This window comes from Marmota monax, unplaced genomic scaffold (genome assembly GCF_021218885.2).
Source record: "Marmota monax isolate L192 unplaced genomic scaffold, Marmota_monax_Labrador192_F-V1.1 WCK01_AAM20220418_F8-fsc00019, whole genome shotgun sequence".
In the NCBI taxonomy this organism is placed as follows: domain Eukaryota; kingdom Metazoa; phylum Chordata; class Mammalia; order Rodentia; family Sciuridae; genus Marmota; species Marmota monax.
Window position 1 is genome coordinate 9,689,142 of NW_026695242.1, and position 24,211 is coordinate 9,713,352.

The 24,211-nt window shown below is 38.5% G+C and overlaps 1 protein-coding gene, 1 long non-coding RNA gene and 1 other non-coding gene across 17 annotated transcripts in view; 2 read left to right on the forward strand and 1 right to left on the reverse strand.

The window, feature by feature from the left end:
- Positions 1 to 24,211, reverse strand: part of LOC124076022 (cell division cycle and apoptosis regulator protein 1) — a 194,266-nt gene that overhangs the window by 28,990 nt on the left and 141,065 nt on the right. For 9 of the 12 annotated variants that reach the window (XM_058577943.1, XM_058577941.1, XM_058577942.1 and 6 more), the window contains 7 exons: positions 21,468 to 21,590; positions 9,660 to 9,832; positions 9,191 to 9,235; positions 6,478 to 6,510; positions 3,643 to 3,836; positions 2,123 to 2,237; positions 1,838 to 2,030 (listed from right to left, as the gene is read on the reverse strand). In XM_058577943.1, the coding sequence (XP_058433926.1) occupies positions 1,838 to 2,030; positions 2,123 to 2,237; positions 3,643 to 3,836; positions 6,478 to 6,510; positions 9,191 to 9,235; positions 9,660 to 9,832; positions 21,468 to 21,590 (876 nt within the window). Of the gene's footprint in view, positions 1 to 1,837; positions 2,031 to 2,122; positions 2,238 to 3,642; positions 3,837 to 6,477; positions 6,511 to 9,190; positions 9,236 to 9,659; positions 9,833 to 21,467; positions 21,591 to 22,750; positions 22,851 to 24,211 lie in introns of those variants that run through there. The other 3 variants (XM_046419734.1, XM_046419735.1, XM_058577940.1) reach the window with 3 other exon arrangements.
- Positions 2,474 to 2,550, forward strand: Trnav-cac (transfer RNA valine (anticodon CAC)). The gene has a single exon. It is a non-coding gene; the product is annotated as a tRNA-Val (tRNA).
- The window catches only part of LOC124076021 (uncharacterized), a 133,821-nt gene continuing 132,150 nt past the window's right edge, over positions 22,541 to 24,211 (forward strand). The window contains exons 1-2 of one of the 4 annotated variants that reach the window (XR_006846235.1): positions 22,541 to 23,158; positions 23,252 to 23,593. This is a non-coding gene — a long non-coding RNA (uncharacterized LOC124076021). Of the gene's footprint in view, positions 23,159 to 23,251; positions 23,594 to 24,211 lie in introns of those variants that run through there. The other 3 variants (XR_009226407.1, XR_009226405.1, XR_009226406.1) reach the window with 3 other exon arrangements.

Below are 24,211 nucleotides of genomic sequence, written 5' to 3' on the forward strand. Positions count from 1 at the left end.
AAGCCAAAACCCCAGCCCCTGGCCTCCAACCTTTATCCTACTGCCTCAGCATCCCAAATTGCTGGGGTTCCACGTATGTATCACGGCATGCAGCAGGCTAACTGCCATTTTAAACACTGTATAATCCCAGGCACAGTGGCACACAATTGTATATACAGCAAGTCGTGAAGCTGAAACAGTTAGAGGCAAACCCAAACAACTTACCTGAACAACTTAGCAAGACTATGTCTCAAAAAATAAACAAGGGTTGGATGTAGCCACCATTACACCTACTATCCCAGAAACTTGGAAGGCTGAGGCAGAATAGTTAAGTTCAAGGCTTTTAGCCTCAGCAATTTAGTGAGGGCACTAAGCAACTTAGTGAGACACTGTCTCAAAAAATAAAAAGGGCTGGAAAGGGGCTGAGGTTGTAGCTCAGTGGTAGAGTGCTTGCCTAGAATGTGTGAAGCACTGGGTTCAATTCTTAGCACCACATAAAAACAAATAAATAAAAACAAGGTATAAAAACATTCCCTTATTTTAAAAAAATATTAAAAAAAAAAGAGGGGTGCTAGGAATGTAGCTCAGTGGAAGAGTGTTCCTAGGTTCAATCCCCACTACCAAAAATAAAATAAAAAGGGCTGGGGCATGTAGCTCAGTTGTAGAGCACCCCTGGGTTTGATCCCCAATAACATAACAGAATTACTAACACCAGTTCACATGTACAGGAGGATTTCAAATTGGTGCAACCATTATGGAAAGCAGTATGGAGATTCCTCAGAAAACATGAAATGGAACCACCATTTAATCCAGTTATCCCACTCCCTGATTTATACCCAAAGAACGTAAAAATCAGCATACTAGATGATGCAGCCACATCAATGTTTTATAGCAGCTCAACTCACAATAACTAAACCATGGAACTAACCTAAGTGTCCTTTAACAGATGAATGAATAAAGAAAATGTGGTATATATACACAATGAAATATTATTCAGCCATAAAGAATGAAATCATGGCATTTGCTAGTAAATGAAGGGAACTGGAAAATATCAGTGCTAAGTGAAATAAGCCAGTCCCAAAAAACCAAAGGCTAAATTTTCTGATATGTGTATGTTAATCCACAAGCAAGGATAGGAGGGGAAGAATAGACGTTCATTGGATTAAACAAAGGGGAATGAAGGGAAGGGAGGGGAGAGGGAAAAGAAAAAAACAATAGAATTATTCAGACATAACTTTCCTTTCCTACCAGACAAGGGTAACTCCACATCATGTACAACCACAAGAATAAAATCCTAATTAGAATAAGTTATACTCCATGTATTGGGGGGGAGAGCTGATAATGTGTCTCAGTTGTTAAGCACCCCTGGGTTCGATACCTGGTACCAAAATAAATCAATAAAATGAATAAAAATTAATTAATTAAAAAGAAAAGATTCACATGTATAAATAAAATATTGTTGGTATGTGATACCAAAAGGGGGCACAAGGGATAACAGTTCTGATATTTAAGTACACAAGAAACATATCTTTGAATTTCCTATTCACTGAATTTGTTATCACTACAAGAAATAAAACAAAACTACTTCCATATAAGTAGAGAATTACAGGATGTTTTGTTCAGGATATTTAAGCTTCCTTTCAAGTTTCCTCAAAGTCCCTGTCAGACATTTTGAGATAGGGTCTCACTATATTGCTCAGTCTGGTCATATACTCACTTGCTCAAAAGATCCTTCTTTTTCAACCTCCTGGATGTCCCTGCCTATTTTATAATTAAAAGCATGTTCTTTATATTTGAACAAATAAATCATAACACACATTAGTCTGAAATTAAAAACAAGAATACATGCACGCAATACCTTTTTGCTGTGGCTGCTGTAATAAAGGCTGTGGCTGAGTCTGCAGTAGTGGTGTAATAGAAGCGGCAGAAATCTGTGCCTGCAGTAGTGACTGAGGCTGGGGCTGAGCCTGAACACCAAATGCCGTCTGTGGTGCAATTGGCTGAAGTACAGCAGGAGGAGTCTTCAGTAAAGGTTGGGTTTGGGACTGATTCTTAATAAAAACAAAAGAGATAAAATGTTTTTTGTCAAATGGAAGACTCAATTACCAAATTTCCATGATAATTAGTTCAATATTTTATGTACCTGATTTGGTAGTGTTTGAATTCTTTGTGCATTCCATTTAAAAGGCATATTAGGATTATAAGTAGCTTCAACCAATACTCTATCACCCACTTGTGGAGTTTTCCCTTTGACGGCACTGGGGGAAAAAAAATAAACACAATTAAGAGATCGCCCCCCAAGGGGCTGGGGTCGTGGCTCAGTGGCAGTGTGCTTGCCTTATATGTGTGAGGCGCTGGGTTAGATTCTCAACACCACATACAAATAAATAATATAAAGGTACATCAACAGCTAAAAAATATTTGGGGGGAAAAAAAAAGACATCGCCCCACCCTCAAATTTACACACTTAGCATTTAAAACTACACTTTAAGGGGCTGGGGATATAGCTCAGTTGGTAGAGTGCTTGCCTCACATGCAAAAGGCCCTGGGTTCAATCCCCAGCCACACACAGACAAACACACACACACACACTCTCTCACACACACAAAATACACTATATGGCTGGGTTGTAGCTCAGTGGTAGAGCATTTGCCTAGCACAATTGAGGCACCAGGTTTGATCCTCAGCACCACATAAATATAAAAGAAGGTATTTTGTCCATCTATAACTAAAAATAAATAAATAAATAAATAAATAAACACACTATACCAGAAATGGAAGACTGGAGAGCTCTTACAAAAGTAGATATATCTGTAGACTCATTTCAGAACTGAACGTTTCACCCTCTATATATAAACAGAAGTTTTGAAGTGCAAGAAATAATTTACCACCTCATAATCTCCTAAGTTATGTCCTTCTGCTTATGGCACTAACTTTTAGAGCCCAAAAGTAAAATTTGCTTCAGGTTTTGGAAAGACGACAAAAAAATGGGAATCCCTTTTATACAAAAATCTTCTACAGCAACTGAGTCCCAAATGTGACCATTCTAAGGAAGTTCATTAGAAATATTCTTGATATATCTAAGAAAATTCATATTGCCTACAACTACCATAAAGGAACCAAAGTACTATTGTGAATGTTTGTCCATCAACCATTTGATCCTGTTCACTAACTTTTCAATTAAAAAAAAAAATTCTTAGTCTATATCATCAGATATGTCAAACCAGAATATTAGGATTTAAAAGTCATAATTAATCAACCCCCAATCTCAAAGTCTGCCCATGAAGAGTTAGAAATGCCACCTAGTTCTAAGAAAATATTTATAAAGAATTCACAATTAGAGCCGGGGTTGTGGCTCAGTGGTACAGAGCATGCCTAGCATGTGTGAGGCACTGGGTTTGATCCCCAGTACCACATTAAAAAATAAATAAATAAATAGAGGTATTGTGTCCATCTACAACTAAAAAAAAAAAAAAAAGAATTCACAATTAGTTGATGTTCAATAATCAAAACATATACTTAACCACATTTTTCCACCCAAACACATCACAGATAGGACCATAATACAAACTGAATGATTAAAACAGAAAATTTTAGCTTATCTTTATCACAAGTACTTTATACAGAATTCAATAAGTCATCTCAACACCTAATGAAGTTTACCTAAGCTGAAAGAATACATCTTCATCCACAAATCCAAATGTATCGTGTAGCTTTGTAACCACTCCTGTGAAAACACGTTGTTTCTGAGGTTGGGTTTGTTGCTGACTGGACCGTGGTGTTGGATAAGATACAGTTATCTGTGCTGCAGGCTGAGGAGTAGACAGGCTAAGGCTTGTAGGCAGCGCAACAGCCGGCTATTGAAGAAAATCAACATCATATTAAGATAATGACTTGAAATTACCTGGAAATTAAAAATGACAATTTTAGCCCAAAATGTTAAAAATTATATGAAGTTATAAAATATATGTATGTACACCTTGAGAGAACTAAGTCTGAAAATCTATAAAATTATTTAACTTATTTCATCCATAACTTTCCTCAAATGAGTATTTTCAGGGTTGCTCCAAGGCAAAAGAATCATCGTTCAATGAGTTGTAAAAATACTATTTTAACTCCCTCTTAGAAATTCAAAGTCCAGAAAAGACTGGGGATGTAGCTCAGTGCAAGAGAACTTGCCTAGTCTATGCAAGAACCTGAGTTCAAGCACCAGTACCACCACCAAAAAAACAAACAAAAAAGCTGGGTGTAATGTCAGATGCCTGTATAATCCTTACTATTTGGGATGCTGAGGCAGGAGGATCACAAGTTAAGAAGCCAGCCTCAGCAACTTAGAGCATTTTTCAAAATAAAAAAACTGAAAATGTAGCTTAGTAGTGAAGTACCCCTGGATTCAATTCCAGCACCCCGCCTCCAAAAAACAAACAAAAAAATCAAAATCCTTATCAGCACACTAAAGGTTTAGGAAACTCCAAAATATAGTCAAAGAACTCAGTATTTCATCAACTTAGGCAAGTTTGAGCCCAGCCTCAGCAACTTAGTGAGACCCTGTCTCAAAATAAAAAACAAAAAGGGCTTGGAATGTGGCTCAATGGTTATGTGCCTGGGTTTAATCACCAGTACCAAAAATAAATAAATTTCTTCCTGTAGTCCAAGCTACTTGGAGACTGAGGCAGGAGGAATACTTGTATCCATAAGTTTTATATGAAACTGGGCAACATGGCAAAGACACCACTTCAAACAACAACAACAACAACAAAAAAACACTATGTCTGGTGGTGCACCAGTATTCGGGAAGTTGAGGCAGGAAGATCACAAGTTCACAACTATTGTGGACAGTCTATCAAATCCCTGTTTCAAAATAAAAAGGAAGGTATGGTGGTGCATGCCTATAATCCCAGCAATTTGAGAGCTTAAGGCAGGAAGATCACAAGTTCAAGCCAACCTCAGCAACCCAGGGAAGCCAAAAGCAACTTAGTGAGACCCTGTCTCAAAATAAAAATAAAAGGGACTGGTATTATAGCTCAGTAGCAGAGCACTAGCCTGGCATGTGTGAGGCACTGGGTTTGATCCTCTGCACCACATAAAAATAAAGTATACAATTTGATGTTTAAAAATAAATAAATAAATAACAAAAGGTCTGGGGAATTTAAGTCAGGGGTAAAGCACTCAGGCGCTCAATCCTCAGAAATAAAAATAGCTCACTAGCAGAGTACCCCCAGGTTCAATCCCCAATAGTGGGGGGGAAAAAACCTTCAAAAAATTTCTTTAACATCTTAAGATAGTTATACTTTATGGGCACACACTGGGAGATGTTATGGTAAGGAAAGAAACTTCTACAGCTATTCTATTTAATTTTGAAATTCTCATGTTGGGAATTGAAAGTAAGATCGGTATTACTGGATTTTAGTTCTTTAATAAGAACAGTATAATTGATTTCTTAAATGTAGTGCATTTTTCTTTTAAAAAATACTTTTAATCCTTTACTTTTAAAAAAGACTAAAAAGATACAAGAAGTTACACAGTGAAAAGCTTCTCTCCTATCCTTGTTCCTCAGCCACCCAGTTTCTTATGCATAAAGCAATCACATCACCTTTTACTATCAAGGGCCTTTTGGAGATAATGCACACACTGATAAATGATATCCTCCACTTCCCTCCTAAGTAAATGGAAACATACAATGCATATTGCACCATACTTTTTCCTCTACCTCCCATATCTGAGATATAATTTTACATTAAGTTCTAGGGATGAGTGTGGAACTCAGTGGTAAGAGGGGATACACAGCATGTACAAGGCCCTGGGTTCAATCCCCAACATGGGGATTCTGTTTCATTTTTAACAACTGCTTAATATTTACTGTACAAAAATACCAGTGAACCATGGTCCATTGGCCAAATAAAGCCCAATGCCTTAGTTAATAAGCAAGGAATGTTTTTAACACCTTTTAAAGGGTTGTAAGAAAAAAAAATTATGACAGAAACTAAGTGGTTTGTAACAAGCCCTAAGGTAGCAGTACATATTAAAAATTCAAAACTTTATTTTTATTTTTTGAGCTAGGTATGAATTAAATCCAGGGCCTCACACATGCTAAAACATGCACTCTACCGGAACTATACCATCAGGCCCAAAAGTTCCAAAACATTTTAATGTTGCTCAAAAATCAAACTGATAACATGATGACTTTACCTACTAAGGTCAAGTTAAAAATGAAACATCCAAAAATTTCCAAAACTTTAGCTATAAAGAAAATATAAAAGCAAAAAATCAGTATTAAACTTAAAATAAAAATTCTTATTTATTCAAGCTATACAATAGCTGGGCTTGCAATCAAAACACAATAACAAATTTTCACCTTTATTTAGCAATATACTGCTAAATTATTATGTGAATACAACAAATACCTTTAAACTCTGAAATAAAAACTAGAATAGAAATAAAACATTAGTCTACTCTTTATTCAGATAATCAAAAGAAATAAAGTAATGCCAAACTAACCTGTGTTAAAAGGGTCTGCTGGGGTTGCTGTAACTGAAAATAGGAAAAAAACAAAAAACAAAACAAAAAAACATACAAAAGAAAAGGAACGATCAATTTTTGTTTCATACATGTTTTATAAATGGAAAAATTACTTTTAAATATTATTTTTTAAAAAATGTGAAAGGTAACACATAATTAGCATAAGTCTACCTACAACTATTTCTAACTGCACACCTAGTACTAAGAAGTCACACATACAGCTATATTTAATAAAGAAAATGATTTCTGTTGTTATTTCATAGAAATAACACCATAAAAATTATTCTAAAAAGTCCACAATTCCCTAAAGATTTCTAGTTCCACAATATGCTAATTACCATGCTACAGAAATGATTCAATATCACCAATTTAGTAATTGTACCAAAGAATAAAATTGGCCATCCAATTCATATATAAATATCCTGCAATATGAGAAGCACTCCTAATGGTTGGATTTGCCATAGACATGCATACCATGAAGAACCATACACTCTGACATAAGGTTTCTCTGATAACAGAAAAATACACCATTACCAGAAAGGAAAAGGAACTGAAGCGAGGAGGAAAACTTATAAATTCTGGAATAAAAACAATATATGTGAGGATAATAGAACCTATATGAGGTTCTAATTCAAAATACTCAGATTACCTGCAATAACCAATTATTAAGAGTTTCAACCTTATTAAAATACTATTTTTTTTTCTGTAAGAGTAGCTGAGTACCGCCATCTTTATGTGGTTCAACGTACCTTGTTATAATTTTTTTTTTCTTGTGGGGGTAGGACCAGGGATTGAACTCAGTCGCACTCAACCACTGAGCCACATCCCCAGCCCTTTTTTGTATTTTATTTAGAGACAGGGTCTCACTGAGTTGCTTAGCACCTCACAGGCTGGCTTTGAAATCGTGATCCTCCTGCCTCAGCCTCCTGAGCTGCTGGGATTACAGGCAGGTGCCACCACACCCAGCTCATAAAATCTTTAATAGTGTTTCATAACTTAATAAATATAAGTCTACGGGTATTTTTAATTTATGACAAGTTTTCTATGTGGTGCCGGGATTGAACTCTGGGCCTCAGTGCACTCTAGGAAAGTGCTCTACCACCCACAGAGCCACATACCCCCCAACGCCCCTCTCAGAGAATTTAAAAACAAGGTAATTGTGAGATTAGTCTCTTGTCCATTTTCAGAAGTTTAAAGTACTAGCGAAATACCGTAATCTTCAGTGAAAATGAAATGCTTTTGAAGGCCCAAAGGGCTTAAGCCAAAGATGAAAATAGACTATGGATCTGGTGACAAGAGCTTATGGACTGAGAAGTCCTAATATTCCTACACACTGTGTTTTTTTTTCTTTTTTTTTGGCAGTACTGTGGATTAAACTCCAGGATCTCACCCATGCAATTCAAGTGTTCTACCACTGAGCAACACCCCTAGCCCTTTATTATTTATTTATTTTTGGTACTGAGGATTGAACCCAGGGATGCTCAACCACTGAGTTATTTAGAGACAGGGTCTTGCTGAGTTGTAAAGTGCCTCACTAAGTTTCTGAGGCTGGCTTTGAACTTGCAATCCTCCTGCCTCAACCTCCTGAGCCACTGGCATTACGGGTGTGTGCCACCACACCCAGCCCAATCCTTTATATTTTGAGATAGGACTTCACTATATTGTTGAGACTGGCCTCAAACTTGTGATCCTCTGGCTTAAGCTTCCCAAGTAGCTGGGATTACAGGTATACAACACCACACCTGGTTCAATATTGTCCTTGGATCCAATTTTTGGATCCTCTTTTGTATACCATTTTCTTCTTCTGAGAGCTGTATGTCCTGGAAAATTTTTTTTTCCTTTGAGTGGGAGGCAGTGCTAGGGAATGAACCCCAAGCTACACAAATGCTCTACCACTGAGCTACACCCCTGTTCCTAAAACGTTTTTAACAATAATACTCATAAGGACTGAACACTACCTCCGCGCTATGGACAAGATGAGAATGGGTACTTAGTCTAAAACTTATCTAGATTTCAGCAGGGCAAACTTTCCTTCCTTAATAATCGTGTATTTTCTTACCACTTCCTAGCTCCCAGAGGTAAGACCTTAAGAGAAATGATTAGAGGATGAGTTTAAGGGGCCAAAGAAACATGTTTTAAGTCTAAGTTAAGAATTTTCATATTGTTCGAAAATGCCCAGGAATAGGGTATGAACTATAAGGGGAGGCTTCCTCCCATTTTCAACAGTTTTATTTAAATATTTTGTATCTTGGGTTTCATTCATCATTTCATTAGAGGGAAGGAAACAAAAACTCAATAAATTCTACTACCTAAAAAATAAAGGTTGAAAGCTAGTGACCCACGAAAGGATTAGGCTTCAAGTAGGAAAAAGAGCTTTTACTTTTCCCAAGTGATCTAATTCAGCAGAGTAGCACAGAGGTTCGAGTCCAGACAGGAGCATAGTCCAAAGAATCAGAGTGGTTCATTCCAGATTATCCTCAACATACTGTCTCAGAAGACTGGCTACTAGTTGAAGATTTGGGTTTTTAGGATCTTCTCTTTTTTCCTACTCCATATCCCCTACTCCCACCAAAGAATTCAAGTCATATATTATGATAGCTAAAAGAAATATAAATACAAATCTGTGTCAATTTAATTTTGGAACACATGGCTTTTTTAAAATCAGTTCTTAACATGGAAAATAAAAACTAACCTGTTGCTGCACACTATACAAGGCCTGTTGAGGTTGTGAATATTGCTGAAAAATTAAAAAAAAAAAGATTATTCAAAGAAAAATATGGCTATCAACATATTATTCTCAAAAAAGCGATATATATGTACACAGAAATACACAACCAAAATTACCCTGAAATTTTCTAGAATAAACATCTAAAATACATAAAATTATTATTACTTATACTCTGGAATCCATCAAAGGCTGAAGTTTTTTCAAATAATTGAGGTATGAGAAATGTCCAATTTAAAAACTAAAGAATTTTCACTATATGACTATACTTCCCCCTATACATGTTAGGCATATACAGTATAATATTGATTGTCAGAAAAAAAAATCATAACAAGAGCCACAATTCTTCATTTTTTTAAAAAATGGAGACAGCAATCCTAGCTACTCAGATATCACAGTCTTCAATATTCCATATTAAAACCTATTAGAAATTCACCTGTTGCAATGCAGCTGCTGCAGCCGCGGCTTGTTGCTGCAATGCTGCAGTTTGTGTTATCTGATAGTTTGCTGGCGTTTGTGTGGTAAGGCCTGCTGCTGCCAATGCAGTTTGCTGTGTATAAATGGTAGGAGACGCTCCAAGAAGTGAAGGCTGCTGAACTCCTAGTGCAGCTAAAATGAGATTAAAAGGGTGGTGGAAAATTAAGATTATTGGATCCCTTCTATGAATTTTCCAAGAATGCTTAATTGAGCATTACAGTCTAATTTAAAAAACTAAAAGAACAATTTTAGTAATGTTTGTTAAATTTAACTGATTCATGTCCCTCTAGATCCCAAAGGCTTTATATTTAATGTTCATGCCATGGTAAATATAAGAAAACATTAGTCTATAAAATTAAACATCAGAATAAAACCACACAAACTTATCTAGACAAAGTGACTACCATATCCTCCGGAAGTATTTTTAGGAAGAAATGTAAAAAGTAATTATCTGGGCTGAGAGTATAGCTCAGTGGTAGAGCACTTGCCTAGGAAGCACTAGGCTCTGGGTTAGAGGTCTTAGGTTAGATACCCAGCATGACCAAAAAAAGAAAAAAGAAAGAAAAGAAGAAATTATCTTATTTTACTAATATAGAATTTACTGTTTTAGACTGAGGATGCAGCTCAGAGGTAGAGTACTTACTTAGCATAAGCAAGGCCCTGGGTTTGATTCCCAACATCACAAAAGCTGTATCTATATCTCTCTCCATATACACATATACACACACTCACACACATATATGTATTTTAATTTAAAAAGAACTATTTGAGCCAGGTGTGGTGGTATGCCCACCTGTCCCAAAGACTTGGGAGGCTGAGACAGGAGAATCACAAGTTCCAGGCCAGTTGCAGCAATTTAGCAAGGCCCTAATAAACAACTTAGCAAGACCCTATCTCAAAATAAAAAAGGGGGGGATATGTAGCTCAGAGGTACAACATCCCTAGATTCAATTCTTACTACCAAGAAAAAAAAAAAAGCTACTTACATTCCCACACCAATATACCAAGTAATGTCTTATCCTTTGTATTTCCACTTATGTATATACATATATACATAGCAAAAAAGCAGTCTTTATAACTAATTAGAATTAAAAAAATAATTAATTAAAAAAAGCAATCTTGATAAATACATGCAATTTAAAATTTAAAAGGCAGCCTCAGCTAGGCACAGTAGCGCACGCCTGTAATCCCAATGACTCAGGAGGCTGAGGCAGAAGGACTGAAAATTTGAAGCCAACCTCAGCAACTCAGTGAAGCCCTAAGCAACTTAGTGAGACCCTGTATTAAAAAAAATAAAATAGGCTGGATCTATAGCCCTGTGGTTAAGTACCCCTGGGTTCAATCCCCAATACCTTACAAACAACAACAACAACAACAACAAAAAAAAGCTGCCTCATGTTATTTGGAGAGAAAACTACATAATGATATTGGGAATTCGCCTACATAAGTAAGTCACTTTCTAGGTCTGGAGATGTAGCTCGGTGGTACACTGCTTTCCTAACATATGCAAGGCTCTGGGTTAGGTTGCCAATACTGCAAAAACAAAACAAAAAGAAAGAACTAGTTGGTCAAGGTGTTAAACGCCTATAATCCCTACTACTCAAGAAGCTGAGGCTAATGAATCACAAGTTTGAGGCCAGACTCAGGAACTTGGTGAGACCTTGTCTCAAAAAATAAACAAACAACTGGGCGTGGTGCTGCAAACCTATAATCCCAGCCACTAGGGAGGCTGAGGCACAAGGATTGCTTCAGGCCAGCTTCAGCAGCTTAGCAAGACCTTCACAATTTAACAAAACCATTTCTCAAACAATTAAAAACAAAAAAGGACTGAGCATGTAGCTCAGTGGTAAAAGTGTCCATGGATCCAATACACACTACCAAAAACAAAACCAAAAAACTTTTGGTGATCTGTACACAGATAACTTTATCACAATCAAATAGCTCACTGGTCAATTCACTATTGCAGCTTTTGAGATATTAGGCTATGCCCTTAAATAGAACTCAATGATAGGAAATACTCATTATCATTAATTTGAGAATAAGAAATTATGCCACAAAAATCATATTTTAAAAATAATAAATCCCAGGCTGGGGTTGTGGCTCAAGCAGTAGTGTGCTCGCCTGACATGTGTGAGGCCCGGGTTCGATCCTCAGCACCACATACAAACAAAGATGTTGTGTCCGCCAAAAACTAAAAAATAAATATTAAAATTCTCTCTCTCTTCCTCTCTCTTTAAAAATAATAATAATAATAATAAAAAATCCCAAGTGCTATAACCTTCTGTAACTGCGTTGTCCAAAATACTAGCAACAAGCCACATGTGGTCATTCTATTCATTAATTGGTTGTTTTTTAATTTTGGTACCACAAATTGAACCAAGGGGCACTTTACCACTAAGCCACAACCCTAACCCATTTTTTAAATTTTTTATTTTGAGACAGGGTCTCACTAAGTTGCTTAGGGCTTGCTAATTTGCTCAGACTGGTTTTGAATTTGCAATCCTCCTGCCTCAGCCTCCTAAGTTTGGAATTATATAGGCAAGTGCCACCATACCCTGCGTGTGGCTATTCAATTTAATGAAAATTAGGTGAAACTAGAAATTCAGTTCAGATGCAGTGATTCATGCCTGTAATCCGAACAATATGGGAGGCTGAAGCAGGAGGCCAGCCTTATCAACTGAACAAAATAAAAAATTGTCTCAGAAAATTAACAAAAGGACTGGAAATGTAGCTCAGTGGTAGAGTACCCCTGGGTTCAATTCTCAGTACAAAAAAATAAAGAAATTCAGTTCCTCAGTCATGCTAATCACATTTCAAGTGTTCAAAAGCCTCATGGTTAGTGAATACTTTTTTTTTTTGGTAGTTGTGTATGGACAGTATACCTTCATTTATTTTTATGCAGTGCTAAGGATCCAACCCAGTGCCTCACACATGCTAGGCAAGCTTCTGCCACTGAGCTACAGCCCCAGCCCTAGTAAGTACTACTATCAGACAATGCAGACATAGAACACATTCATCTTCACAGAATATTCTATTTATTGAACAGTGCTGTACTGTAAGTAAAATGCAAAAACCCTAACTAAATCAGTGTTATGTGAGGGTTCTGAGAGTAACCATTAAGATAATATCCAAAACTGGGTGTGGTGGAATATGCCTATAGTTCCAGCCACACAGGAAGCTGAGGTGGAAGGTTAACTTAAGCCCATGAGTTCAAGACCAGGTTGAACAACACTGCAAGACCCAATCTCAAATATTAAAAGAAATTAAAATAAATGGAATTATCTAATATCCCAGCAGACAACAGCTCTCCCACTCCCTTGAAATCCTTGGAAGTGATGGCTAGTGCTCCAGGCAATAGTCTCCTCTACGCACCACTGAATTATTTGTTGGTGAATTCTATCAGGTACCATTCAAGTGTGTCTTTCTTCTTTAATTACCTATCGCATTCACTGTTTCTCACTCCTTCATTTCAGAGGTTTATTTTATTGATTTATTTTTCTAATATATTTTTAGTTGTCAATGGACCCTTATTTCATATCTCAGTCATAGAACACTTGCCTAGCATGCACAAGGCTAGGCTATTTAGTGCTGAGAATCAACCCAGTACCTCATACCTGCCAGGCAAGCTCTCTACCACAGAACCACAACCCCAGACCTTTATTTCTTTACAGTAAGGGGGAGGGGGTTTAAACTTACTAAGGCTGGTTTCAAATTTGTCTACCTTAGCTTCCTAAATCACTGGGATTACAGGCACGCATCAACATGCCTGGTCTGTTACTGGTTTTTGAAAATCATTATTATTGTTCTTGTTGTTACTATTTTTTGTTATTTTTGTTGTTGTTGTTATTACTGTTATTATTATTTTGGTACTGGGTATTAAATCCAGGAGTGTTTACTGACCCACACTCCAAGTCCTTTTTTAAAATTTTATTTATTTATATATTTTGGTACCAGGGATTGAACTCAGGAACACTCAACCTCTAAGCCACATCCCCAGCCATATTTTATTTTTTGTTTAGAGACAGGGTCTCATTGAGTCCTTTAGTGCCTTGCCTTTGCTGACACTGGCTTTGAACTCATGATCCTCTGGCCTCAGCCTCCTCAGCATGCACCACTGCGCCCAGCTTAATTTATTGTTTGAGACAGTGTCTTAGGGCCTTGCTAATTTGCTGAGGCTAGCTTTGAACTTGCAATCCTTCTGCCTCAATGTCCAGATTTGATGGAATTATAGGGGCACGATCATGCCTGGCTCATTTGGTTTTCAAAAATCACCCTGTGAGAAGTAATTATACCCAAATTACAGATGAAAAAAACCTAAGAAAAGCTAAAAAAAAAAAACTGCCTAAAGTCACAACACCAAAATTTATTTATTTATTTTTTTAAAGAGAGAATTTTAATATTTATTTTTTAGTTTTCGGCAGACACAACATCTTTGTTTGTATGTGGTGCTGAGGATCGAACCCGGGCCGCACGCATGCCAGGCGAGCGTGCTACTGCTTGAGCCACATGCCCAGCCCACAATACCAGAATTTAAACCAGCACAAAAGTAGAAAAACAGGGGCTGGGATTGTGGCTCAGCGGCAGAGCACTCACCTAGCATGTGTGAGGCCCTGGGTCTGATCCTCAGCACCACAAAAAATAAATAAAATAAAGATATTGTGTCCAATTACAACTAAAAAATAAATACTAAAAAAAAAAGTAGCAAAACATAGCTGAACACGGTGGTACATACCTGTAACCCCAGCGGTTTGGGGAGGCTGAGACAGGAGGATGGCGAATTCAAAGTCAGCTTCAGCAATGATGAGGCACTAAGCAACTCAGTGAGACCCTGTCTCTAATACAACACAAAACTGGGCTGGGGATGTGGCTCAGTGTTGAGTGACCCAAATTCAATCCCCAGGACCCCGCCAAAAAAGGGGTAGCAAAATATTTTAATAATTTCAAAATAAGCATCTGACAGTGTTTCAAAGAGTTGAAAACTCAGGACAAGTCTAAGGTGGTCTGCTCCAGAGTTTGATAACATCCAAATTGAACATTTTATTTATTTATTTTTAATGTTTTTAGTTGTAAATGAATACAAACCATTGCTATTTAATTTTTTTATGCAGTCCTGGGGCCATTTGTTTATTTCTAAATTTTATTTACTTATTTAAAAATATTTTTTGTATAGTACTGGGGATTGAACCCACAACATTATTAATGCAAGGTAGGCACTCTACCATTGAGCTATGCTCTCAGCCAAAGTTCATATTTAAATTTTCACTATAATTTCTAATATATGTCATTAAAATAGATCAAAAATATCCCAGATTATAAAACATACAGTATAAGAAAAGCCTCAACTTCACAAATAAGAATTGGGTGGGGTGGCACACCCCTGTAATTCAAGCAACTTGCAAGGCTGCGGCAAATGGATTACAAGTTTGAATACAACCTCAGCAACTAAGTGAATCCACCAACTCAGCAAGACCCCATCTCAAAATTTAAAAAATAAAAATGGCTGGGAGTGTAGCTGGGTTCAATCCCCAGTACAAAACAAATAAACAGATCAGTCTACTCTTTCACTCACTGAATGAGAACATTCAGAGGATGAAGGAAAAAATATTTATTAGCAATGAGCACTAATAGCTTTTTTTTTTTTTAAGTTGTAGATGAACACAATACCTTCGCTTTATTTTTATTTATTTATTTAATGTGGTGCTAAGGATTGAACCCAATGCCTCACATGTGCCAGGTAAGCGCGCTACCACTGAGCTACAACCACAGCCCAGCACTAATTGTTTTTATGTGTACTTTTTCACTCCTAGAAAAATGTTTCAGAGACAATTTGGTATTACCTAGAATTAGCAGTTTTTACACAGGGTAAGTCCATTCATATAAGCAGCAATCTCTTGTTATCCATTTAGTGGTACCAGGAATTGAACCCAGGGACACTTTACCACTGGGCTATATTCCCAGCCATTTGTGTTTTTATTTTGAGACAGGGTCTCACTACGTTGTTCCAGATGGTCTGAATTTGTGATCTTCTTGACTCAGCATCCCAAAAAGCTGGGATTACTGCATGTGCTAGCTATCATACTTTGTGGTAATTTTCTTTTCTACCAATTGTTATAGGTTAGAAATATCCAATTCTATCAAGGGATACTAGTGAAGTATACATATTATACCTGTAATTATTTGCACAACAGAAAACTTTTAAATCTTGGGCTGGGATTGTAGCTCAATGGTAGAGTGCTTGCCTAGCACATTTGAGGCACTGGGTTTGATCCTTATAACCTATAAAAATAAATTTTAAAAAAAGTATTAAAAAAACAACTCTCAGGGGCTGGGGTTGTGGTTCAGTGGTAGTGCACTTGCCTGGCACGTGTGAGGCACTGAGTTTGATTCTCAGCACTGCATTTAAATAAATAAAATAAAGGTCTATCAACAACTAAAAAAAAAAAATCTAAAAAAAAAAACCCCAACTTTCAAATCTTAAAGCTCTGGTCTCAGTGCTAGAATGTAACTCAGCGGCAGAGTACTTGCCTAGCACGTACAAGGCAAGGTTTGATTTCCAGCACAACACACACACACACACACACACACACGAATGAAGTTGAAGTTCTGTTCTCTAGTATTGCTACCACTGAAAATAATGTGACAGCACTTCAGGCAGGATAAGGAAAATCAGATAAATATTAAGAAACAAACACTATGTCAACTGCGGAAGAAATGAGAGATTAAGCTGGAAAGACAGAACACTTCGAATAGTATCCCAAGGAGTTTGAACTATATTCTAAAGAAATTTTTGTAGATGAACGAGAGAATGGAGTAATGGGAGAAATAATGAACCATAAAAATAATTTTTTAAAATCAGTAATTTTGATAGAAATTATCCTTTAGGAAACGATGGTTATTTAGGAGATATAAGAAGTAGTATTTATAGTAAGAGAGTAATCAAATAAAAGTAGTCAGGCATGCCAGTAATCCCAGCTACCTAGGAGGCTAAGGCAGGCGGATCACAAATTCAAGGCCAGCCTGAGCAATTTAGTGAGAAACTGCCTCAAAATAAAAAATAAATTTAAAAGGCTGGGGATGTAGCTCAGAGGTAGAGCATCCCTGGATTCAGTACCCAGTACAAAAAAAAAAGGAGTTCGAACTAAATATAAGTAAATAGAAGGCAATAGAGGCTGGAGTTGTGGTTCAGCAGTAGAGCACTCACCTAGCACTTGCGAGTCACCAGGTTCGAGCCTCAACACTACATAAAAATAAATTAATTAATTAAAGGTATTGTGTCAACTACAACTATAATATTAAAAAATAAATAGAGGGGGCTGGGGATGTGGCTCAAGCGGTAGCGCGCTTGCCTGGCATGCGTGTGGCCCGGGTTCCATCCTCAGCACCACATACAAAGATGTTGTGTCTGCCGAAAACTAAAAAATAAATATTAAAAATTCTCTCTCTCTCTCTCTAAAAAAATAAAATAAAAATAAATAGAGGACAATAAAGACTATTTCCTCAAGACAGAAAAAGAGCTTTGTGACTAAAGAATCGATGTTAAACACTGACTGAAGAGTAGGATATAAAGATTTAGGGAAGGACTAAAAGGACCTGAAAAAGTTAGGTAAGAGACTTTGGAATGGAAACTTTAAATTAAGAGCAGTAAACGGAAGAAATCTAATACCGATCAAATTATCCAAATACTGAATTGGTCCTAAATGTAGGATGGAGGAATAATTCAAGACATTTTTAAAAAGGGGAAAAGTCAGGCAGACCAGGCTGTACATGCCTATAATCCCAGGGACTTAGGAGGCTGAGGATCAACAGCTTGAAGCCAACCTGTACAACCCTGCAATATCCTGTCTCAAAAACTAATAAGGGCCTGAGGATGTAGCTCAGTGGTAGATAGCCCTTGGATTCAATGGGTTAATCCCCAGAACTACAAAAAACGTTTGATATCTTTGAGATGGGGGTTAAAAGAAAAGAAAATTAAAGATGACATATGATAACACCCAGGAATTACTGACTCCTGAACTCAATAGGCTCAGTATTAAAGCTAAACAGCAACAATTCAAAGCTTCAATTTTGCACTTTCAGCAATAAACTGCTGACATGCAGACTTTCACTAACGTTTTTAACATTATTTACATGTCTCATCTGTATAAATGCATTATGTGTAAATGCATTAAAATTTTCAGCCACTTTTTAAACAACAGTACAAATGCAAATTAACCGTCTCATAAAATAAAATTCTGGGCTGAGGTAGTGGCTCAGTGGTAGCGCACTCACCTAGTATGTGCGAGGCCCTGGGTTCAATATTTCACACCACATAAAAATGCGTAAAATAAAGGTATTGTGTCCAACTAAGTAAAAAATAAATATTGAAAAAAAAAATTAAATGCTAAAACCAGGCCTGGTAGCCCATGACAGTAAACCTAGCTATACAGGAGGACGGAAAATTGGAAGGCCTTAGCAACTTTAGGAGACCGTTTCAAAACAAAACAAAACAAAAAAAGAGTTGGGGCTGAGTGTGGTGGCCTAAGAATGTCATCCCAGCACTCCAGGAGGCTGAGACAAAAGGACCCAAATTCAAAGACAGCATGAGCAATTTATCAAGGCCCTAAGCAACTTAGCCAGACCCTGTCCCTAAATAAAAAAGGGCTGGCTAAGCGCCCCTGGGTTCAATGCCTATATCAAAAAAAAAAAAAAAAAAAAAGAGTTGGGGATGTAGCTCAGTGGAAAAGCACTTGTCAAGCATTTGTGAGGGCTATTGGTTCAATACTAAATACCACAAAAGAAAAAGTTGAACAATTCTTTTTTGTATGATTTGCATGGTCACCAATTTGACACTGGACTCAGATACTGATATAGCTGGCATATGGCTGCTCTGAACTACCTCACCAACCCTAAGCCATGTCTTTTTCTTTTATTTTCAATACTAGGGATTGAAGCCAAGGCCTGCTAGGTACCACTCCACCCCTGAGTCATAGCTGCAGTCTTTTCATTTTAATGAGACAGGGTCTTGCTAAGTTGCTCAATGGCCTAGCTAGGTTTAAGAGTATGTCAACTACTTGGCTTGTATTTCTTTTTCTTTTTTTTTTTTATTGGTTGTTCAAAACATTACAAAGCTCATGATATATCATCTTTCATACATTTGACTCAATAGGGTTACCCCAAATACAAATTGCAGAATCACATCGGTTACACACTCACATTTTTACATAATGGCATATTAGTGACTGTTGTATTCTGCTACTTTTCCTATCCCCTACTATCCACCCTCCCCTCCCCTACCATCTTCACTCTCTACCTCATCTGCTGTTGTTCAATTCTCTCCCTTGTTCCCCCCCCTTTCCCCTCACAACCTCTTATATGTAATTTTGTGTAACATTGAGGGTCTCCTACCATTTCCATATGCTTTCCCTTCTCTCTCCCTTTCTCTCCCCCCACTCCTCTTTGTTTAATGTTAATCTTTTCCTCATGCTCTTCCTCCCTGTTCTGTTCTTAGTTGCTCTCTTTATACCAAAGAAGACATTTGGCATTTGTTTTTTAAGAATTGGCTAGCTTCGCTTAGCATAATCTGCTCTAATGCCATCCATTTCCCTGCAAATTCTATGATTTTGTCATTTTTTAGTGCTGCGTAATACTCCATTGTGTATAAATGCCACTTTTTTTTATCCATTCATCTATTGAAGGGCATCTAGGTTGGTTCCACAGTCTAGGTATTTTGAATTGTGCCTCTATGATCATTGATGTGGCAGTATCCCTATAGTGAGCTCTTTTAAGATCCTCAGGGAATAGTCCGAGAAGGGCGATAGCTGGGTCAAATGGTGGATCCATTCCCAGCTTCCCCAGCAATCTCCATACTGCTTTCCAAATTGGCCTCACCAATTTGCAGTCCCACCAGCAGTGTACAAGTGTACCCTTTTCCCCACATCCTCGCCAACACTTATTGTTGTTTGACTTCATAATGGCTGCTTGGCTTGTATTTCAAGACAGTGTTTCACTAAGTTGCCCAGGCTACCCTCAAATTTACAATCATCCTGCCTCCACCTCAGGAGTAGCTGGGATTACAGCTATGTGTATTCCTTTCTTCCTTTGGTACTGGTGATTGAACTCAAGGGTGCTTAATCACTGAGACACATCCCCAGCCGTTTTTTATTTATTTTGAGACAGGATCTCTCACTAAGTTGGGAGGGCCTCTCTAAATTGCTCAGGCTGGCCTCAAACTTGTGATTCTTCTTCTCCAGTCTCCAATCACTGGGATTACAGGCATGCACTAGCATGTCCAGCTATGTGTATTTCTTTAATACAGTAAAATTGGCACTATTATTCAAGAAGTCTCAATATCTTGTTGAAATTTAAAAAAAAAAAAAAAAACTCTAGCAGTGGCACATGCCTGAAATCCCAGCTACTTGGGAAGGTTGAGGTGAGTGTGGGTGACCCCAATCTCAACAAAAAGAAAGAAAATATCAAATATTCTGGAAGTAGTCCAAAATATGGCAACTAGAATCTAGATATTTTATTCAAAACAATATTATTATAGAGTTTCACTAGTACCTATTACAGGCTTTTTAGAAGAAAGCTAGCATAGATACTTAATAATAATAAAGAACATAACTTGCTTATTTACTGAAGTGATGATATAGAAGCAAAAATTTAGGCTCTGAAAAATTGTGATTGATGCTATTTCCAAGAATTTCCATAAATAATTTCATGTACCACATATTTTATAGAATCTCCATTTACAAAATTCTATTATTTATGTTGAGTCTTTATTGTCAAATCCAAAAAGAGAATACCTATATATCACTGAATGTCTCTAAAAAAAGTTGTATAAACTTTGTTATCTCCTTTGTTCCATCCATCTTTAAATAAAAACAAAGGTCTATGACATACATTCAAATGATCACAACGTAAATGTAAATAGCTATAGACAATATAATTCTATAATAACAGCTATTTTTATTTGAATCCAAAACAAAACATGCAGCATAAGTCAGCTAAGGGCTGGAGATGGGCTATAGTCTTAAGAGAGTTTGTTTATCATGTAGGAAGCCCTGGGTTTGCTTCCCAGCACCATTAAAAAAAAAAAAAAAAAAGGTCAGGGGCTGGGCTCAGTGTAGTAGAACCCTGCTTGCCTAGCATGTTTTAGGCACTGGGTACGATTCTCAGCACCACATATAAATAAATAAAATAAAGGTCCAAATAAAATAACATCAACTTTATTTAAAAAAAAAAGTCAGCTAAAACAGTATATTAAAGAATAAGAGCATAACACATGCTTCTGGACACACAGTAGTTGATACTAACTGATTTCACCAAATCTAAGTCACTTCTTAGCCAGGCATGGCGGCATGTTTGTAAACCCAGTGGTTCAGGAAGTTGAGGCAGGAGATCACAAGTCTAAGGCAAGCCTGAGCAAGAGCAACTTGGTGAGACCCTCAGCAAGTGAGGAGGGAGATCCTGTCTCCCAAAAAAAAGGAGGGGGTAGGGTTGCGAATGTAACTCCTTGGTAGAGCTCCCCTGAGTTCAACCCTGAAAGGGGGGGGGGGGGGCAGGGGGAAGAACTGATCCACAGCACTGCAAAACAAAACCTATAAAACTGTCCAAAATGCAAATCACTTTTTTCCCTAGTTGATCTATAAATTTTTAAAAGTCTTCACAAATAAACGACACATCACTTGCAAACACTTTACCATAACATGCATAACCTAACTCGGCTAAAACAGGATTCCCCCCCAACACCCACACACTCATTTAAAGTACATGTGTTCAGCAGTCTGACCTGGCTGTGATACCGCAGTGGCTGTAAACTGAGTAGCCCATGGCGGATTCTTCTGTCCTCCAAACTGAGCCATGATGCAAGGGGTAAAAAAACCTTCACTTGTTTTTCTTCTATAGCAGCGATCTATTAAGAAAGGATCCACGTTTCAAAGTTCAACCAAACTACAAATATCACAATTATTTAAAAGAAATGTTTAAAGTATCAAGGACATCTTCCTAAGTAGAAATTATAACTGCAGGTAGGAAAAGGGCAAATGAACAACACTTTAAATGCAGCAAAAACATTTTACATCAACTGGATCACCAAAGTACCCTTATTTTAGGGACAGACTTAAAGGGCACTTCTTTCTGTGACTATAAACCGTCACATTTAAACAGAAGACAATCTGCTCTATCCACCAGATTATTAACAAGAACTTCACAACTCCATATTCACAGGATATCTAGCCTTCGTGTTTCTTTGGGCGATGGAGTTGGAGACTGGGGCCAAAGTGATGGTGAAATCAATAACGGAAAATTGGACGAGACCCCGAACAAAGGTACTTATCATCAAAATAACGAACATCTCTAATTTCTCTGGTATGGAATTAACTAGGACCTCCTTTGCCCTCGACTTCCTCTCCCTCGTGTGGAAAGGCAGTTGAGCTAACGGATGCCCCTCAAAGAACCAATGCGAAGACCCCACTCCCGCCAAAGACAAGTCAGAAAATGCGATCATCTCCGCCCGCACATCGCCCGGGCGCGGCGATTCTGACGGGCCAGGGCTCTGCCATCTTCCTCCGGCCCCAGCTCCTCGCGGGCCGCAGACGGCGGAAGGCGGAACCCACCGCCCCACAACACTGGGTTAAGCGCCAACACGGGGACACTCAAAGAGTTCAGGCCTCCTTAAGTCCGGCGCACGACGGAGAAAGCCTCTATCCCCAAACCCACGCCACGGGGAGCCCCCCACCCCCGCCCCGGGCTTCGAGGCTAAAGCCGCAGCAGCTCCGGAGAGGGGGACGGCGGACTGCAGCCGGTCGGACCAAGGCTGAGTAGCGCTGCGTACACCTGAGGGGCGACCCGGAAAGAGCGAGGCGGTGGGGGAGGGGCGGGCAGCACAGGGCCTGGTCGGACCGGCACAAAAGGGACCGCGTCCCTCCCGCCCCAGCCCCACAAGAGCCCCACGGTCGCCGGCCTGGGGCCTCCGTGCCACCAAAACGAAGCCTCCCGGCCCTTCCGCTATAGGACAGATGTTAAGAACCCCGGGCGGCCGCCCATCGCGCTCCAATCAAGCGCTGACCAGACCTTCACCTGAGTCGGGTCCCGGCTAACACCGAAGCCATTTCAAAACCCGTCAGCCTTATGCGCATGCGCCAACCTCCCCCTCTCGCTCCTCACCGCCTCCTTCCCAATTTCCCAGAGGAACCACGCTTACGGCTTGACGTCCTACGTACGCGCTCTCCGACTCGCCCTGCATAGGCTAGCCCTTTTGACTGCGCTGCTAGAACCAGAACGCGGTGAAGAAGGGTTACCTTGGCTCAGCTTAACAACGAGCGGGCTACGTCTGTGCGCTATCTCTGAGGCAAAGGCTGACCAGAGGGGGTGGAAGGAAAGAATCCGCGGTCACGTGATCCGACGAGGGCCGACGCCATTTTATGAATTTTTCTTTTCCTTTTTTTTTTTCTTTAACAGTACATTTGGTTGGAGGAGTGGGTATGTTCTGTGACGTCTCAACTCTTTTTTTTTTTCATTGAGGTAAATTTCACTTAACATACTGAATGGACTTTTTTCTTTTCTTTGAGACAGGGTCTTCTATGTTGCTCAGGCTGGTCCCAAACTGCTGGGCTTAAGCGGTCCTCCTGCCTCAGCCTCCAGAGTTGGGACCACAGACAGGTTCGCACCATTGCGCCAAGATGGACTATTTTAAAGTGTACAATTTAATGGCCTTTAGAGTGTTCATAGGTTGTGCCACCATGACCACTGCTATTATTAACTCTTTTCATCACCCAAATAAGAAACCTACACCTATTAACCTATTAACTCCCTGTCATGAGTGAGCTATGTCATTTACATAGACAAAACACGTTTGGTGTCTTTCCACAGTGTCACAATTTAGTGAATAACAATAAATTCACAGGTAACACTGTTTTCATCAGTGTCAGTTCACTGAATACTTGTGGGTCACCTGATGGTCATAAGCCAAACAATCAGGTTTCTTTACTCCAATCTTTTAATTTTAAAAAAAATGTAGTTTTGTATGGACAGAATGCCTTTTTTTCATTTTTTAATTTTTATGTGGTGCTAAATATGGAACCCAGTGCCTCACACATGCTAGGCAAGCGCTCTGCCACTGAGCTACAGCCCCGGCCCCAAGTCTCAATTTTTAATAGCTAAAACACTCAAGTCACACACTTTACACTAGACTAAAAAAGGCTTAAAGCAGCTGTAGGTGTTCTGAGACTGAACTAAGAGCACTGTAGAGGGTCAAAAGATTAAGGACCAGGCCCAGAAGGTGGCATAGGCCTTTAATCCCAGCAGTTTAGAAGGCTGAAACAGAAGAATCCCAAATTCAAGGCCAACCTCAACAATATAGCAAGGCCCTAAACAATTTAGCAAGCTTTTCTTATTTTGCTGACCATTTTATTGTTTCATCTGTTAAATCTACTACCCCTAGTTGCCATCAATGCTACCATCAATTAAGGAAAATCTAAAATTGCCACACACTGTGTTAAGTACTCTAGACATAAGAATGGAACCAAATAATAG